Below are 14,189 nucleotides of genomic sequence, written 5' to 3'. Positions count from 1 at the left end.
TGTTCAATCCCTTCCGACCTATGTTCGTGACACTTCTCACGCTCTTAAACTTTTCGATGATTTTAAGTTCCCTGGCCCTCACCGCTTTATTTTCACCATGGATGTCCAGTCCTTATATACTTCCATCCCCCATCAGGAAGGTCTCAAAGCTCTACGCTTCTTTTTGGATTCCAGACCTAATCAGTTCCCCTCTACCACCACTCTGCTCCGTCTAGCGGAATTAGTCCTTACTCTTAATAATTTCTCCTTTGGCTCCTCCCACTTCCTCCAAACTAAAGGTGTAGCTATGGGCACCCGTATGGGTCCTAGCTATGCCTGCCTTTTTGTTGGCTTTGTGGAACAATCTATGTTCCGTGCCTATTCTGGTATCTGTCCCCCACTTTTCCTTCGCTACATCGGCGACTGCATTGGCGCTGCTTCCTGCACGCATGCAGAGCTCGTTGACTTTATTAACTCTGCCTCCAACTTTCACCCTGCCCTCAAGTTTACCTGGTCCATTTCCGACATCTCCCTCCCCTTTCTAGATCTTTCTGTCTCTGTCTCTGGAGACAGCTTATCCACTGATGTCTACTATAAGCCTACTGACTCTCACAGCTATCTGGACTATTCCTCTCCTCACCCTGTCTCTTGCAAAAATGCCATCCCCTTCTCGCAATTCCTCCGTCTCCGCCGCATCTGCTCTCAGGATGAGGCTTTTCATTCTAGGACGAGGGAGACGTCTTCCTTTTTTAAAGAAAGGGGCTTCCCTTCCTCCACTATCAACTTTGCTCTTAAACGCATCTCCCCCATTTCACGCACATCTGCTCTCACTCCATCCTCTCGCCACCCCACTAGGAATAGGGTTCCCCTGGTCCTCACCTACCACCCCACCAGCCTCCGGGTCCAACATATTATTCTCCGTAACTTCCGCCACCTCCAACGGGATCCCAACACTAAGCACATCTTTCCCTCCCCCCCCCCTGCATTCCGCAGGGATCGCTCCCTACACAACTCCCTTGTCCATTCGTCCCCCCCATCCCTCCCCACTGATCTCCCTCCTGGCACTTATCCGTGTAAGCGGAACAAGTGCTACACATGCCCTTACACTTCCTCCCTTACCACCATTCAGGGCCCCAAACAGTCCTTCCAGGTGAGGCAACACTTCACCTGTGAGTCGACTGGGGTGATATACTGCGTCCGGTGCTCCCGATGTGGCCTTTTATATATTGGCGAGACCCGACGCAGACTGGGCGACCGCTTTGCTGAACATCTACGCTCTGTCCGCCAGGGAAAGCAGGATCTCCCAGTGGCCACACATTTTACTTCCACATCCCATTCCCATTCTGACATGTCTATCCACAGCCTCCTCTACTGTAAAGATGAAGCCACATTCAGGCTGGAGGAACAACACCTTATATTCCGTCTGGGTAGCCTCCAACCTGATGGCATGAACATCGACTTCTCTAACTTCCGCTAGGCCCCACCTCCCCCTCGTACCCCATCTGTTACTTATTTTTATGCACACATTCTTTCTCTCACTCTCCTTTTTCTCCCTCTGTCCCTCTGAATATACCTCTTGCCCATCCTCTGGGTCCCCCCCCCCCTTGTCTTTCTTCCCGGACCTCCTGTCCCATGATCCTCTTGTATCTCCTTTTGTCATTCACCTGTCCAGCTCTTGGCTCCATCCCTCCCCCTCCTGTCTTCTCCTATCATTTCGGATCTCCCCCTCCCCCTCCCACTTTCAAATCTCTTACTCACTCTTCCTTCAGTTAGTCCTGACGAAGGGTCTCGGCCTGAAACGTCGACTGCACCTCTTCCTAGAGATGCTGCCTGGCCTGCTGCGTTCACCAGCAGCTTTGATGTGTGTTGCTTTCTATATTTCTATATCACTTGAAGCCTCATGGAACCCTCTTGGAAACAGCAAGCTCCAGATCGCTCAATCGGCCAGAAAACGCACCGCCAAAATGTAGATCACAGGCTCCAACAGTAGCAGAAAGAAAAAGACGTAAAAAGAAGTGAAAGTAGTAGTTTCGTGAGCCACCTGGAGGATGTCGCCCTTGGACACACTATTCGTTGGTGCCATCTTCTTCCCCGTCATAATTGGACTGGGGAGGTATCACCAGTCATACTGAACCTGAAAACCTGCTAACTTATGAGTTTACAAAATAGCAATAATTACTTGCTTCAAATCCATTATTATTATTAACAATTCTTCTTAAGCTATATGTATTTTCATTAATATTTTTAAAACTTACACTTGGCATTCCTGCTCATCATCCACCTGAAAATGGTATGTTCTATCATCTATAAAAGAAGATGCACCATCCAATTACAAGCAGTCAGAAATTATTAAAAAATGCTTTCTACACTAACTTGATTACCAAATATTTCCAAAAATTCTTCCTAGCACTACACCCTCCCCCAAAAGTTGATATTATAAATGTCATTAATGCAAGTCTCATAACTTACTCACTACTCTGAGTTAAGAGTTTGTTGTGTTATCATCTCCCTTACGAGAGAGATGAGCTTGGAGGAGGATACCGGCGCGGATGACGACAGAGCAGAGATGGCTGAAGTTTCTCCGAATAGTTCACAAGACGCAGGATAGATATGTCCCACAGAATAAGTTATTCTCAAATGGCAGGGGTAGGCAACTATCAATGACATATAATGTAGCAAAAGTGAATGGGAAGTTGGATGATTGGGAAGCTTTTAAAATCCAACAAAAGGCAACTAAAAAAGCTATAGGAAGGGAAAAGATTAAATATGAGGGCAAACTAGCCAATAATACAAAGCAGGATTCCAGAAGTTTTTTTTCAGTTATATAAAGGGTAAAAGGGAGGTGAGAGTTGATATTGGACCACTGGAAATTGATGCTGGTGAGATAGTAATGGGGAACAAAGAAATGGCTGATGAACTTAATGGGTACTTTGCATCTGTCTTCAACGTGGAAGATGCAACCAGTGTGGCAGAGGTCCATGGGTGTCAGGAAGCAGGAGGGAATGCCATTGCTATTACAAAGGGAAAAGTGCCAGGCACACTCAAAGGTCTTAAGATGGATAAGTCACCTGGACCAAATAGTCAATTCCCAGAGTCCTGAGAGAGGTTGCTGAAGAGATAATGGTTGCATGGGTCATGATCCTGGAGAACTGGAAGATTGCAAGAAGGGAGGAAGGCAAAAGAAAGGAAATTATAAGCCAGTTAGCCTAAACTCAGTGGTTGGGAAAGTGTTGGAGTCTATTATTAAGGATGAGGCTTTGCTGTACTTGCAGACTAATAATAAAATAAGTCAAAGTCAGCATGGTTTCTGTGTAGGGAAATCTTGCCTGACAAATTTGTTAAGAGTTCTTTGAGGAAGTAACAAGCAGGGTGGACAAAGGCGAGGCAGTGGATGTCATTTGTTTGGATTTTCAGAAGGAATAAGATAAGGTGCCATACATGAGGGTGCTTAGCAACATACAATCCTATGGCATGGATAGAGGAATGGCTGACAGGCAGAAGGCAACTAGTGGGAATAAAAGGGTCCTTTTCTGGTTGGCTGCCGGTGACTAGTGGTGTTCTTCAGGGGTCAGTATTGGGCCTACTTACTACTTTTCATTGTTTATGAATGATTTGGATAATGGAATTGATGGTTTTGTGGCAAAGTTTGCAGTTGATACTGAGATAGGTGGAGGGGTCGGTAGTGCTAAGGAAACAAGGCAATTGCAACAGAACTTTAATAAATGGGGAGAATGGGCTAAAAAAGAGACAGATGGAATAAGTATTGGGAAATGTACGATAATGTATTTTGGTAAAAAGAACAATATTGCAGACTATTATTTAAATGGGGAGAAAGTTCAAACATCAGAGGTGCAAAGGAACTTTCTCCCAGAGATTTAATTTACATGTTGAGTCTGTGGTAAAGAAGGCAAATGCAATGTTAGTATTTATTTCAAGGGGAATAGAATATTAAAACAAGGAGATAATGCTCAGCCTTTATTAGACACTAGTGAGGTTGCACTTGGAGTACTGTCAACAGTTTTAGGCCACATATCTTAGAAAGGATATATTGTCATTGGAGAAAGTCCAGGGGCGGTTCACAAGGATGATTCCAGGAATGAACAGGTTAACATATGAGTAGTGTTTGGCAGCTTTGGGCCTGCACTCACTGGAATTTAGAAAAATGCATGGGGCTCTCATTAAAACTCATCAAACATTTAAAAAAAATATCATGTATGGGATGTGGGTGTCAACAGCTAAGTCAGCATTTATTGTCCATCCCTAGTTGCCCATGAGAAGGTGGTGATGAACTGCCTTCTTGAACCGCTGCAGTCCCTGAGGTGTAGGTACACCCACAGTGCTGTAAGGGAGGAAATTCCATTATTTTGACCCATCGTTCCCAGGTATATGCTGTTCTTGTCCTTCTAGATAGTACTGGTCGTGGGTCTGGAATGTGCTGTCTTAGGAACTCTGGCAAATGTTGAAAGGACTAGATAGGATGGATGTGGAGAGGATGTTTCCTATGGTGGGGGTATCCAGAACTACAGGGCACAGCCTCAAAACGGAGGGCAACTTTTTAGAACAGAGAAAAGGAGAATTTGTTTTAGCTGGAGAATAGTGAATCTGTGGAATGCTCTGCCACAGACTGCGTTGGAGGCGGAATCCATAGGTATATTTAAGGTGGAATTTGATAGTTTCCTGATGGGCCAGGGCATCAAAGGATATGGTGAGAAGCCAGGTGTATGGGATTGAGCGGCATGATGGAATAGCAGAGCAGACTTGATGAGCTGAATGGCCAAATTCTGCTCCTATGTCTTATGTAATTCACCAACAATCATTCACCCTCCCTTCCACTAATCTTTCTCAAGCTTCTCCATGTCTTTGGATCTCACCTCCCCCAGCTTCCTCCTCCTCATTCTTATTCTCATTTTCCCTATTTTCACTTAGGGATAATGTCATTCAATTTTAAGCAGATAAGTCTTCTATTAGTTTTAATAGATAAAACCCTACTTAAGTTTCAGCCAAATTTATATTTTAAAAAATTGAAGACAAAAATGTGCAGAAAATTTGCAACATATCTGTAGCTTTTCACAATTTTTAACCTAAATAACAAGTCACAGTAGTTACACCCTTGCATTTTATGTACAGGCAACTTAATGCATCTTTTAATATATGGAAACATACGTGATATGAGATCAAAACATTTTCTCTCTTCAGGATTTGCTTTCACCTGACATGTAAGTAGATTGAGCTTCGCTGGTGGTCTATTAACCTATAAGAAAATCAGAAATGCTTGAAAACATGCAAATAAACCTTGCAAAATAGTAGCACAATTATTGTACTCTAGTAGCAACTACTCTATGGGACAAGAAACTGCAGCTTTTTAGTACATGATTTCCAATCATGTTATACAATCAAACTAATTCCTTCATTGCACACTGCCCAATATTACCATCCATAGTTTCAGTAAGGAGTAAAAGTCCAATCAGTTTCCCAAGAGCAGGTTAACATTTCCACAATTTTCATAATTGAGAAAAAAACCTTTGCATACAGGGATGATTTTTGAATAGTGAGCACATGGCAGTTATGAACAATTCCTTCATTCTGCCAAAAGCAATCTGGTATCAGTTTCTTTTAATAGAGAGCAGAGTTTTTTTTAATATGCATTCATTAAAACAGATAACCCACCAAATGTTGAAAGGACCAGATAAGGTGAATGTGAAGAGGACGTTTCCTATAGCGGGGTTATCCAGAACTAGAGGGCACAGCCTCAAGATTGAGGGGCGACCTTTAGGAACGAAGTAAAGTGGAAGATTTTTTTTAGCCAGAGAGTAGTGTATCTGTGGAATGCTCTGCTACAGATGCGGTGGAGGCCAAGTCCGCAAGTATATTTAAGGCAGAAGTTAATAGTTCCCTGATCGGTTAGGGCATCAAAGGATATGGCAAGAAGACAGGTGCATGGTGTTGAGTAGGATCCAGGATCAGCCATGATGGAATGGCAGAGCAGACTCGATGGGATGAATGGCCTAATCCAACTCCTATGTCTTACGGTCAATTCCACCTTAGAAAATATAAAGCTTTTTTTGAAACTTACTGTTCCATGTGAAATTGTTAGATAACCATTTTTTACTGTACATTTCCTTTTCTGCCACACTTTCCTAAGCCTGGAAAAAAAAATTACATTAAAATTTGCATGTAGCTAACCACAGTTCATGTACTTTTAGAAAATATTACTTGTTTTAAATTGGAAATATTTCTGAATTGTTTTTGGACCTCTAAATATCAAGTCATTACATTGAACCTCCAATGTCACTGGTTTCTGGCTACAGTTGTGCATATCCTTTGTTGGGAAGGCCCACCTTTAAGAGCCATTCATAAAGCTGCATGAGTTATTTTAACCATACATAACCACATATAAGGAAACTCACATTACCCTTGGGATATTGGCAATGCTGGATTGGCAGATTTTCCAGTCAACTGGCAGATTGAATGCCATATCTAAGAATGCTTCAAAATATTTTTAATTTACTAATTTTAGAGGCCACACTTTATGATAGAAAATCTTCCAAGTTAAAAGGCGCATGAGTACCAGGGGACCCAATGACTTAAAGTAGAGTGCACAAACCAGGGTTGAAGTTAGTGGAAAGGCAGCATGGGAACCAGCGACCCAGACAGCTGGACAATGACCCAATACCTATCTTTTGAATCAAAGTTCTTCTAGATAAACACATTGACCCACAAGTCCATCAGGCAGTTGTCTCCATAGAATGCCCTGCAAGCACATTGAGACATGAATAGACTACCCAAATCATCTGGCCTCTTCGCTAGAAATCACAAACAAGCATCAAACCATCATTTGGTTGGCGGTGACAGCAGACATCGCTGTCAGATCTTTCCTGCATGGTTGGAATCTCAATCTCAATGCATGCTGCCCTTTGGGCAATTGAGATGAGGAAGAGACAGTAACCCACCTCTTTGCAGACTGTGGATTAGCAAACACGGTCTGGAGAAGAATGCAAGGCACCTTAACACACTTCATCCCAAGCAGCACCTCTCATGGGTCCTCACATGCTTCTGATGATTTTACAGGTTTCACTTTTAAGGAGCCGGGGATTTCTGCTCACTGCCGACAGCCATGCCTGTTAGCAGTGAACAGCCTAATGGGATAGAACTGAGAACTCCAGAGACAGCAATTGTGTATGCTGCACAACATGAGGCTAATAATAGTTACATCATTAAAATTTGTCACTCTGGCTGGTTTGCTTACCTTGCTTCAATAAAGCCGATAATTCTTTGATAAATGTTTTTAAGATGAAGAGTTTCACAGGTATTTCTTAAAACTGTTCAACAAATAACAGAAAAAATGTAACATACCCATCACTTTTTTTATACAAAGCACCACTTTTTTCTGTTCCATGTTCTTTGTTTCCTTGAGGTTGATGCAAGCTGTACATGGTGCTCTGGCGAACCTGCGAATCCTAAATGGAACAATAATTTTGTTACACCTTACAACTCAATTTAATCAAGAATGGGAGAATGATAAAAGATTATCCCTAAAATGTTAATTTTGTTTTCTCCACTGATGCTGACTAAGCCAATTTTTTTTTTGTTTCTGTTTATAGAAACATAGAAAACCTACAGCACAATTAAGGCCCTTCAGCCCACAAAACTGCGCTGAACATGTCCATAGCTTAGAAATTACCTTGGGTTACCCGTAGCCCTCTATTTTTCTGAGCTCCATGTACCTATCCAGGAATCTCTTAAAAGACCCTATCGTATCCACCTCCACCACTGTCACCGGCAGCCCATTCCACGCACTCACCACTCTCTGTGTAAAAAAACTTACTCCTGATATCTCCTCCGTACCTACTTCCAAACACCTCTAAACTGTGCCCTCTCATGCTAGCCATTTCAGCCCTGGGAAAAAGCCTCTGACAATCCATACGATCAATGCCCCACATCATCTTATACACCTCTATCAGGTCACCTCTCATCCTCCGACGCTCCAAGGAGAAAAGGCCGAGTTCACTCAACCTATTCTCATAAGGCATGCCCCCCCAGTCCAGGCAACTCCATGAATTATCAGTACTGATTTTTCTCAATAACACTTCATAATTTAAAATGCATTAAATATTAGTTGCTATGTACAAAACCACTTATAGATTTTCTGCTAATATGGAGAATATTATTCCATTTATATTTCAGAAAACTGGAGAGCAATGCAGAAATGCCAATACAGTACAAAGGAAGAGCAGATATACAGTGGATTCCAGTTAATTGGGACACATTGGCACCAGTACATCTTGGCTCAATTACATGGCTGCCCCAATTAGCCAAAGTTTCATGGAAATAGTTAAAAAGGTATAGTGTGCATGCGCCGGTCATGCATGCAGATGGGTACAGCCGTTCCCATCTATTCTTACTTCCTTCTTCTCACTTCTTAATTTACATTTTTTTTTGTATTTTTTTTTCTCATGGTAACATGTCGAAGCTGCACCCTCTCTAACATGCTGGTAGAGAGAGTTTTATTTGGGTTTTCTTTAGTGCTGGAAATGGTTACACGCGGGACAGAAGCAAGGTCGCATTGTGTATTCCAAGGACCAGCAAAGACCGGCCGGCTTAGTGAACAGAGCGGTGGACACCCCTGCTGAAATCCGGAGGAAAACACACAGAGGGGGATCACAAAGCCGAGGGAAGAGGACCGGGTCGAGACAACAGAGACCTTTGGAGAAGAGGAGTTCGGTGGGTAATACCGTTCCAGCTGACCGGAAGTGCACTGAAAGCGGTAAGTGTAAAGGAGTTGGGTGCTTTCTGTTCTGGCTAACAACGGATGGTGCAATCCGGGGTATATTACGATCGAGGAACGTGTTTGCAGACTGGATATTGAACTTTTTACTGTTGGACTTTGGCCACATTCCACCATGATACACTTGGCGGCACGGGAGGTTGTTCCTGCCTGTGGCCATCGAACGTGCAGCTCCTCCCGTGGAGGGTCAGACACCCTGAGCCAATAGACTGGTCCTGGACTTATTTTCCATCTGGCATAGTTTGCATTTTGTTGTTTGATTGTTGGGGTTTTTTGTATTGCTATATTTACGCTCTGTTCTTGGTTGGTGCAGCTGTAACGAAACCAAATTTCCCTCGGGATTAATAAAGTATATCTACCTATCTATCCATATGAAAAACAGACAAATTACCATTTAACTGAGTGACATATTATGTACTGAAATGAAATACAGAACAAATTAGAACACTACCAATACTACTGTTGCATCCAACAATGGCAGAAAATCTGTGCCGTAGCTGTTAAACTAGAAAAGCTGTTTCATTGGGGCAGTTCCTCTCTCCTAACCTCAGAGGTCTGGGTCCAGTGGCATGAACAGATGTCACAATTGCAGTCTTCCCTGGTTAACGTGGATGATCATGACTTCTGTGCCTCATTGTGCCCTTCGTTCACTACATGGTGTTGCTGAACTGCCTTCCTGGCCATTAGATCTCACTGAAGATCCCACCCGCCCATCCACCAGAGCTGACTTCTCATACTAGGACAGGCATGCCCCTATCTCACTGGGGTATGAGATCCTTCAGCTACCTACACCTCATTTAGCCCCCATGTTGCCCCCCGATGTACCAGTGTATAGCTGCTGTTGCATGCAAACAGCTACTTGGAGCCACAGAGCTTAGTGTCTTTGTAGTTCTTAACGTGTTGAAGTAGTGATCATTTCATTTTCGCTCCCAGCCATTTTTGGTATCTCCAAGTCTGAATGCTTGAAACCACGGTTCTGAATAGTCTTACTGCTTATTTCTCACCAACTATCAGTGACAAAAGTCACTGCTTCTTGAACACAAACACAGGCAACTGACACTATTTAAAAACTTCTAGCTCTAATTTATTTTTACAGCTGTGCAGACCAACCATTGCTCTGAGCAGGAAATTTTTACGAAGACTGAGAACTGCACAGCACTTTATTTGTGTTTTTCATTGGTAATATGCATGCTATGAATATTTGGAAGGCAAATTGAAAAATCACATTCTTTTGATTTTATTAATTTAAGGGTATAATAAAATACAGTACAAAGAAAATCTTACATGTTTCATAAACATTTTCTTGTCAGTCTTTATTACAAATCCATTGTCTACAAAACGTAGTGGATTTGGCCCAGTACATCATGGGTAAAGCCCTCCCAACCATTGAACATATCCACATGAAATACAGTCGTAGGAAAACTGCATCCATCATCAGACAGCACCTCCACCCAGGCCATGCTCTCTTCTCGCTGCTCTCATTAGGTGCAAGAGCCTCAGGACCAACAGGTTCAAAAACAGTCACTATCCCACAACCATCAGGCTCTTGAATAAAAAGGGATAACTACACTCACTTGCCCTATCATTGAGATGTTTTCCAGAACCAATGATATCACTTTAAGGACTCTTTATCTCACCTTCTCATGTTCTCATTATTTATTGCTATTTATTTATATTTCCTTTTGCAGTTTGTTGTCTTCTGCACTCTGGTTGATTTTTGATTGATCATGTTATAGTTGATATTCTATACATTTGCTGAGTATGACCACAGGAAAATTTTACCTTGTACTTTGTAAACATTGTCCAGATTAATTTTACATCCAGAGGAAAGATGCACCTTAATCCTCATTAAAACATCCAAATGTTCCACTTTTAGTCTGTTTCTGGATTTACATTTGATTGAATGCATAAGACTGAATCCACAATTTGCAGTCAGCACTAAAAATCTGAAATATTCCAATGATGTCAACAAGAACTGATAGTTCCTCAAATTCTTTGTTTCTAAGCATGTAGTTCAACATATCAGTGAATTTCTTAATTGAACCAGTGTTAACTTTCTCAGAAACAATAAATTTGAAATTGCAGTATTGCTGCGATATTTTTGAGGCAATGCATTTGTCATAGTTGGTGATAGTAACAAAGAAGCTAAGTAAGAAAATTCCAGCTGCGTGGCAACAATGGCTATGAGCGTGGGAGCTTTTCATTTACTGTGCGACTGCACAGCTTAGAGAGAACATGGCGTAGTGCTTAGGATGGAGGTAAACACTGGTAGCTCGGGTGAGGTTTTTGACGTTGCAGTGTTTGCTGAGCTTGGCAATTAGCTTGTAGACGCTTCATCACCAGTCGAGGTGACATCCTCAGTGCATGGTTTTCTTCTGATAACTCCATAAACAAACAGATTGAAATAGATGTCATCTACAAACCCCTAAGAGCCAAAGAACGCGAGCCAATAGAATGCAAAGGTCAACTGAAGAGGTAAGCCAATCTGGACCAAGACAAGTGAGCAAACAGGGGGTGGGGGCTATATAAACGCGAACACTCCCAGAGAGAAACACCAACAACTGTGCACTGAGGATGTCACCTCAACTGGTGATGAAAAGTTCAAGCTAATTGCCAAGCTCGGCAAACACTGCAACATCAAACGGTGTACTGTCTAACGGCCACACAACATGCATGTGACTGACGCTAGTTAGAAAATGCTAGGCAAGTCTCCTGCTCCAAATAAAGGGAATCCCAGCTACTTTCTCAATTTGTTTTTGTTCTTTAAGAGCTGTCCCAGCAGTTACCCTGATTACCCATGGCCCTATTAATCAGAATCCATTGTATATGAATCTTAGTCAAATTGAGAAAGATGATTGCATTTACCATGATCTGCAACTTAGATTAAAGATTAACAGTATCAGGAAATTTCTTACAGGAAGTGACATATTTTGTACTTTTATTTCCTTCCTTGTTTCAAAGTCATGCCAGGAAAGATGACATTATGCATTTTTATGCATTAGGCATTCATTCCTAAGCACCTGACCTTCCATCATAGTGTTTCCAAATTTACTTTCATAACCTATATAATTCCTGCTGCAATTCATTCTCTATCATCATCAGTCAACATAAAATCATGCAAGTATATTGAACTTGTTAATATCCCAGACATGCATGCAACTAAAACTTGCTGGTTTTGAATCAAGGTAATTTGCTTTGGACTCAAATGATGAAAGCAACAACTTCACTTGCAAGGGGTAAAAGTTGGATTTTTCTTTGTAAAGTTATGTAAAAATGATTAGAAATGTATTTGCTATTTGAGGGTGATTTTCCTTTGTTGTAACCACCATAATTCTTCTTTGTCCTACTCATCAATAATTTAAAATATTATAGCACTTAAATATGAACTGTAACAAATTACTGTTTACTTTTTGTCTTAAAAGTAACAAATTTACATTTGTGCAAAAATTCAAATAATCTTACTCAAACGTGGTATAAATACTAAATATGTTCTCCGACTAAAATTAAACAAACAGATAATATTTAACAGGCAGGGAAAATACAAGAATAACTTACTCTCCTAGACTTTGATCACAAACGTATTTGCATTTTGGAAGGAAGCAAAATATATCCTTTAGTTACAAAAAGTGTTAACAAATCATATCTAGCACAGTTTTGATATATTATTAATCACATGCATTTATTACCAAATGTTATGTTATTCTGTATTCTTATTATCCAACAAACCACTTACCATATAGAAATAAATCAACAGAATATTTTAACTATCATGACCCAAAATACCTGTAATTCTGCACATTAATTCTGGAGACTAATATAGTTTCACATTGCCAAATATCACTACTTGTGGATGGTGTTGAAATGTTAACAAAATCCTTTTCACAACTCAGTTTATATATTAACAATATTAGAAACACTCAAACATACCTTTTCTCTCCATCTTTAAAAAACAAGTTCTATTGTTAATCTTATTTGATCTTGAAAGTGTATTCAAGTGAATTTAAGTAATTTTTGCCAAAGTATGAAAGTAAGCTGCTTGGTCCCCAAAGCTGGTTCCATCAGTCAATCAGATCATAGCTTATTTGTACATGCAAGAAATTGCAGATGTTAAAATCTGCCGGTTCATATGTAGTTCGACTCTATTTAAAATCCAAAATCCTCAACATTATTTTACATTTCCCCTCCCTGCTTGAATTTAGATAACTTTGCTCAACAAAAAGCAGACCAATCTGTCTTGAAAATTTTAAATTAATTTAAGGGCATTAAAATGTGGAGACAGCAACCAACTGTAAATGAGGGGATTATAATCTGCTAGGCAGAACTGCAAGGACAATTCACTGCAAGTGTTCAAAATTTGGAAATTTTTGGAAATCCAAATCAGAACAGTCCTACTTTATGGCTATTCTAACAGGGACATAAACTCAGCACTCTTCTTCCCAGACTGTAATAGAGGGACAATGCAACTCTGGCTAAATTAGGCAAATAATTGGCTTGCTCCAAATGAAGCAAGCATGAGAACTGCAGAGTCTACAAAGAAAAATCTGGTTTAAGATGGTGTTGGTGAAGCACAGCAATAACTTGCAGGAAGCAAACAAAACTATAAGCTACTTTATTAATCACACCTTTTCTTGAAGACGATCATTGCAATCAATAGCCTGTAATTTCCCTTTCAGAGTTGAGCTTCTGAACAATCTGTACGACTTGGCATTTTTGGGATGATAATTGAAGCCTTCAAGGTGTAGCACAGTTGCAGTGTGACATGTACAGGCTGAATCAAAGCAGCGGAGCTCAGGCTAGAGAGCAGGGAACAAACCAGAGGCAATTTGAAGTGGCAGAACTGAGGCGAGGCAGATTCGAGGTGGCGGTGCCCAGGCCCAAGAGTGAGTAATAAGCTGATGCTTGATCGATTTAAGTGCTAGGCTAGATAGGAAAGGTCAAGTAAAGGTCAAGTCGAGGTGATGGTTCACAGGCCTAAGAGTATGTCCAAGCGGCAGGGCCTGGGTCTGAGAGCAAGGAACAAACCGACTGGCCGATTTAAGCGTCAGGAGAGATTGAGAAGTTCAAGATGTTGGGGCCAGGGGAGAGAGGCCAACGTTCAGCTTGCTGCTCGTGAGATTTACTTGACTCTGTGTTAAACCGAGGCTGTTGCCTTAAACCAGCAGGCTCCTGGATCGGTTGCAGCTGGCTTCATGGCTGTCAACTCACTTTCGTGAAATTCATTTCTGAATGTTATTTGCTTAGTTCTATCGTTTCCATGGTATTTTTTTTCTGCACATTGGATGTTTGACAATCTTTTTTTAATGGCTTCTATTGGGTTTCTTCATTTTGTAGCTGCCTGTAAGGAGACGAATCTCAAGGTTGTATATAGTGTACTTACTTTGATAATAAATGTACTTTGAATTGAATCCTTTACAAGCCAGGTAGT

General features: G+C 41.2%; 1 protein-coding gene across 1 annotated transcript in view; it reads right to left on the bottom strand.

Moving 5' to 3' along the window:
* The window catches only part of LOC140193965 (arf-GAP with SH3 domain, ANK repeat and PH domain-containing protein 2-like), a 268,459-nt gene that overhangs the window by 88,124 nt on the left and 166,146 nt on the right, over positions 1-14,189 (bottom strand). Inside the window, exons 10-13 of the mRNA XM_072251199.1 lie at positions 7,333-7,436; positions 6,053-6,122; positions 5,143-5,230; positions 2,235-2,283 (exon numbers count right to left, since the gene is read on the bottom strand). Coding sequence (XP_072107300.1) covers positions 2,235-2,283; positions 5,143-5,230; positions 6,053-6,122; positions 7,333-7,436 — 311 coding nt within the window. The remainder of the gene's footprint in view (positions 1-2,234; positions 2,284-5,142; positions 5,231-6,052; positions 6,123-7,332; positions 7,437-14,189) is intronic.

This window comes from Mobula birostris, chromosome 2, assembly GCF_030028105.1.
Source record: "Mobula birostris isolate sMobBir1 chromosome 2, sMobBir1.hap1, whole genome shotgun sequence".
In the NCBI taxonomy this organism is placed as follows: domain Eukaryota; kingdom Metazoa; phylum Chordata; class Chondrichthyes; order Myliobatiformes; family Myliobatidae; genus Mobula; species Mobula birostris.
Note: the sequence above shows the minus strand (reverse complement) of the source record. Positions and strands in the feature narration are given on the sequence as shown.